The 5,450-nt window shown below is 50.1% G+C and overlaps 1 protein-coding gene across 2 annotated transcripts in view; it reads left to right on the top strand.

Annotated features, from left to right (window-relative positions):
* Positions 1-202: 202 nt before the first annotated feature.
* Positions 203-5,450, top strand: part of MLKL (mixed lineage kinase domain like pseudokinase) — a 31,376-nt gene continuing 26,128 nt past the window's right edge. The window contains exons 1-2 of one of the 2 annotated variants that reach the window (XM_019535614.1): positions 203-324; positions 3,420-3,878. In XM_019535614.1, coding sequence (XP_019391159.1) covers positions 3,422-3,878 — 457 coding nt within the window. In that variant the 5' untranslated portion in view covers positions 203-324; positions 3,420-3,421. The remainder of the gene's footprint in view (positions 325-3,419; positions 3,879-5,450) is intronic. The other variant, XM_019535613.1, reaches the window with a different exon arrangement.

Genomic DNA, 5,450 nt, shown 5'->3' with positions numbered 1-5,450 from the left:
CGGGACTCTCTTATAGAGTAATGTCATCTTGACCACTAGCTAGGCATTTGAATACTTTCACTTTCCTTCTACGGTATTGATTATTTAAAGAAAGAAAGTAACATGATCTGTCTTAATTCTTTTGACTCAAAAGTGAAACAGTTAAAAGAAAAGGAAGTAAACGTATTAGCAAAATTACATAATCGTAATCGTCACAGTGTCAGGGAGGTGGGGCTGATGCTAGAAAGAACAGCAGACAGAGTTTCCAGAAAAGTCAGCTGTACTTTCAGATCATCCTGTACAAGAGGGGGTGAGTAGGAGGCGAATAGCAACACAAGACATCAGGTAAGTTTGACTATTTTATTTCTTCACTTAAGAGGAGGAGGAGCCTTCCTCTGAAAAGTGGCTGGATCCTCTTTGAAGGGAAATTAAAGTGGTTACAGTTTCAGAACATGTCTGTTTAATATCTGTCTTGGACAGAACACAAAGTATGAAGTTGCTGGGCAGGCTGCTGGGACTAGATGGGACAGCCAGGGAAACTTCTTTCTTCCGATTATTTCCAGGCTCCTTAGAATGTCATAGTTTCATGGTTTGTAGGGTCGGAAGGGACCTGAGCAGATCATCGAGTCCGACCCCCTGCCATGGCAGGAAAGAGTACTGGGGTCAAACGATCCCAGCAAGATGTTCATCCAGCCTCCTCTTAAAGACCCCCAGATTAGGAGCCAGCACCACTTCTCTTGGAAGTTGGTTCCAGATCCTAGCCTCCCTGACTGTGAAGTAGCACCTCCTGATGTCTAGTCTGAATCTACCCTCTGCCAGCTTGTGACCATTATTTCTAGTCACTCCTGGCGGTGCTCGGGGGAACAGGGACTCCCCCAGTTCCTGCTGGTCCCCCATGACTAGTTTGTAAATGGCCACTAGATCCCCCCTCAGCCTTCTCTTGTGGAGGCTGAACAGGTTCAGGTCTCGTAGCCTCTCCTCATGTGGCCTGACCAGTGCCACATAGAGGGGGAGGATCACCTCCTTGGACCTGCTTGAGATGCATCTGTGGATGCACGACAAGATGTGGTTGGCTTTCCTGACCGCATCCCACACTGCCGGCCCATGTTCATCCTGGTATCAATGATGACTCCAAGATCCTTTTCTGCTTCTGCACTGACGAGAAGGGAGTTCCCCATCCTGTAGGTATGGTGCTGGTTCTTCCTCCCCAGGTGCATCACCTTGCACTTGTCAGTGTTGAGTCCCATCCTATTCTTGTCTGCCACCCCTGTAACCTGTCTAGGTCTGATTGCAGCCTATTCTTCCCTTCTAGCATGCCCACATCCCCTCACATCTTAGTGTCATCTGCAATTCTGAACAGGATGCTTTTTACCCCCAATGAAGATGTTGAACAGCGTGGGCCCAAGGACCGAGACCTGGGGGACCCCACTGCCCACATCCCTCCAGGTCGAAAATGACCCATCCACTACCACCCTCTGGGTGCAGCCCTCCAGCCAGTTGGTGACCCATTTGATTGTGTAGGTGTTGACACCACAGTCCCCCAGTTTCTTAATGAGAACGGGGTGAGAGACAGTGTCGAAGGCCTTCCTAAGGTCTAGGAAAACTATGTCCACTGCTACCCCCACATCTAAGGATTTGGTGACCTGGTCATAGAAGGACACCAGGTTGGTCTGACAGGACCTGCCTCTAATGAACCCGTGTTGGTTGCCCCTAAGCATAGTCTCCCCCGCTGGCCCCTCATGGATATGTGCCAGAATAATTCTCTCAAAAAGCTTACCCAGGATCAAGGTAAGACTAACTGGCCTATAGTTCCCTGGGTCCTCCTTTCTCCCTTTTTTGAAGATGGGAACCACACTGGCCCTCTTCCAGTCCTCTGGCACCACACCAGAGCACCACGAGTGCTTGTAAAGCTGTGCCAGAGGTCCTTAGCCAATTCCCTCAGCACCCTGGGGTGGAGATCGTCTGGACCAGCTGATTTGAATACATCCAGTCCCTCTGGAAGATCCTCACTGACCCTTGGCCTAGGTGCACCTTCCCTGGGATCTAAGGGGGACCTGGTGGGGGGGCTGATCCAGTCCCTGCTCAGGAAAACGAAGGCAAAGAAGTCGTTAAATAGGTAGCTTTGTCATTTGGTGTGATGACCAAATTTCCTAGCATGTCTTGCAGGGCCCCACGTTACCTGGTACCTTCTTTTTGGCCCCTATGTATTTAAAAAAGGACTTCTTGTTGTCCTTGATCTGGGAAGCTAGTCCCAGTCCCATCTCCACCTTGGCCTTCCTGACTGCCCCCCTGCAGCCCCGAGCAACCAATTGAGTAAATAGCAGGGAAACTGAGTGGTGACCTGTGACCATTGTTCCTTCCTAGAGTCACCTTATTAGCATCAGCCTCTGCATCTCAAAATCCTTTAACCTGGCTCTCACAGTCTGCTTTTTTCACATGGTGATCATCGTGATTCAGACTGAACTGCTTATGGGATCATAGTATCTGTTAGGAGGAATGTAGTGACACACACAGAACAGCAAAAAAGGGTGAGGTGTGTTCAGGATCCCGCCCCCCAATAGTTTTAAAGACTTACACAGAAGTGTGTGCTTTTCCAGATTGAATAGGATTACAACAGTGAATAAGTGCCTGTAATGGATCCCTTCTAAGCACACTCAGAAGAACAAGTCTAGTTATGCAGGTAACAATAAGATCTAAAATTCACATAAATATCAGCAAGTGTCACGGGTGTCTAAATTTAGATGGGGAATAGTTACTGTAATAATAACTGTAGTAAGTGTGCTAAGTGTGGTAGCACTTAGATGCATAAAGGTAAAATGAACTCTTTGGGTAGAGGCAATATCTTTTATTAAACCAACCAAATAGTTGCAAAAAAGTTGCCTCTGTGTTTAGACCAACATGGTTACAGCCTAGCTCCCTGAAATAAAGGTAAAATAGAATTTGAGGCATGGTTGCTGTCCTGGTTGTTAGCAGAACCTCTGGAAACCTCATGGGAGAGCCAGCTGTAGTGGAACTCCCAGCCACGTACAGTGGACTCAATCGGTTTGGGTGGTTCAGTTACCAGAAGGAGCTAAATTATTATCCAAAATGAACACCAATTCCAAATCTGGGTTGCAACTCATCCCTGTGCACAAAGCCAATACAAGTTTCTGGTATCCTGAGAGCTTAAGTCAGACTTAAGCAGAAAACTGGAGTTTGTTTTAGCTTTCTTCACAGGGATGAATTGCATCCTTTTTTAGAGGCTCATCCATCACTTAAGTCAGTGAGGCAGAGATTCAGAGAGGTTGTCCCACATGGCAAGAATAGGATAGGATAGGATAGGATAATTATGGTAATCCTATCATACTAAGATAAATGAGTTAAAGGAAAAATAAAAGCCAGCTTTCACTCCCAGCACAGTGTGTGCCATATTTCTGATGGAAAAATTCCCTTAATTTCAGATATGGAAATAGCAGAGAAGGTCCTGAACATAGCCCAGGTCATCTACACCCAATGTGAACATGTGAAGTACTGTCAGTCCCAGTGCAAACGCCTCAGGGACCGCATTCAAACCCTAATGAGACCTATAAAGACCCTCGAAGTGCAGAATCCACAACAAATCTCCCCTCCAGTAGAGAAGACCCTGAAGGGACTGTTGAAGACTTTGGAGAAGGCCCAAGAGCTGGTGACAAAGTACAGCCAGAAGACATGGCTACAGAAGTTCTTTCAAGCCAGTGATATTAAAGAAGAGTTCATGCAGGTGAATGTGTGTCTTGGAGATGCTGCTCAAGGGCTCTCACTCCTACTGCAGGCTGAGCAGCAACAGGCCTTCCTAAAGGTCTTCCAGCAAGATACCTGCAACAAGGAGGATGACAAGGACATCAAGGCTGATAAGGCCTTCTTGGAAGACCTGCTTGCAAGTAAGCACACAGTTTAAAAACTGTATTCTCCCTGACACCAAGAGAGGAAGTGGGCAACCATATGGGCTAGAGAGCCACTTAGTGGAGTTTTAATAAGCTGACATGGACCAGTCAGCACCCCCTATACCCCACTGGGTCAGCACAACCCTCCTTCCCTGCACTCTGGGCTGAAACAGGTCACCAAAACTCTCTACATGGCTCTGCCCTGGGGCCTGACCCCACACTGTCACCACCTGACAATCCAGGGGTCTCCATGGAGACCAGTGTGAGATCCACATGGGCAGGGTGCACTCAGTCGGGTGGATGGGATGGCGCTGTGGGCAGGTGGGGAGTGATGTCTGGAAGCAGGGCAGGCAGGTGGGGGCTGGGGCCAGGATTGCACGTGGCGACAGTACAAGACTGGAGCCCAGAGCAGAGCCGCAATACGCTCCCAGCATGCCCCTGCCCACAGAACCAGCACCCGTTGCAGGGATGTGTGGGCAGCAGATCATGGCCTGCCCTGGGCCCTGGCTCTGCACTGTCAAAACCCTGCAATACTGGCCCTTGCCACAGTTCCACTGGTCCACTCTTGGATGCCACTCCCCAGCCTGTGATCCCATCTCATCCCCCTGGCTGAACGCACCCTGCCTATGTGGGTCCCTGGCCAGTCTCCACAGAGACCCCACCTGCCCACTCTGTCCATAGTCCTCGGGCAGTGGGTATAGGGTGGACAGGCTGAGTTGCCCAGGTAGTGGGGCTAAGTCTGGCAGCAGCCAGAAGGAACTGCTGCTCCCAGGGCTGCTGGGAAGTATAGTCTGGCCCCTGAACCAGCCCAGTCCTGCTGCATGCCTGTGGGTGGCAGGACAGGCTGCAAGTGCCACAACCTGGGCTGCCCCCTGTGTCTGGGCCAGGCAAGGTTGAGGAACCTGCCACAGGCTGGATAAAGTTACTTGGCGGGCCAGTTGCAGGCAGTATTTTGCCCACCCCTGCCTAAGAGACTAGCTAGGATGGCCTGAGCCACTGAGTCCAGCTTCACATCTCCTGGTTGCAGACTCAGATTTGGCCTTTCAAACATTAGGGCCTGGAAGTGTTCAGAGAACTGACACAGCAAAGGTGCTGACAATGACTAACACGTCCAAACCAACTGTGCTCTAGAAAGCAGTGATATACAACATCCCCTTTCTATTCTACAGGCTTAGTCCTATATATACGACATACCTTATTTACTTGATTAGAAGACAAGGCTTCCCTTCCCAAAGCTGCAACAGCTGGCTGCCCACCCCACTGTCTCTGCATGCCCTGCCACTCTTCCCCTGCAACCCCCAGTCTCCCCCAGGTGCTGCTTCTCCCTCTGTCCCCACTCTGCCATATACCTCCTTATCTTTGCTCCGCATCAACAGGCTCTGTCCTTGCTGCAGCCTGGGGTAAGATCCAGGCCTGGCTGGAGCCCTGCTGACAGAGCCTGCCATTGTAGAACTAAGGTAAGGGGTGGGTGGGGGGCAGGCAGGGGAGAGAGACTTTGTTGGGAGGGAGGGGACCTGAGGCTGCAGGGGCAGAAGTGGTATGCGGGAATGGGAAGGATGAATCAGGGCA

Source organism: Crocodylus porosus, unplaced genomic scaffold (assembly GCF_001723895.1).
Source record: "Crocodylus porosus isolate Cpor-Errol unplaced genomic scaffold, CroPor_comp1, whole genome shotgun sequence".
Lineage (NCBI taxonomy): Eukaryota > Metazoa > Chordata > Crocodylia > Crocodylidae > Crocodylus > Crocodylus porosus.
Note: the sequence above shows the minus strand (reverse complement) of the source record. Positions and strands in the feature narration are given on the sequence as shown.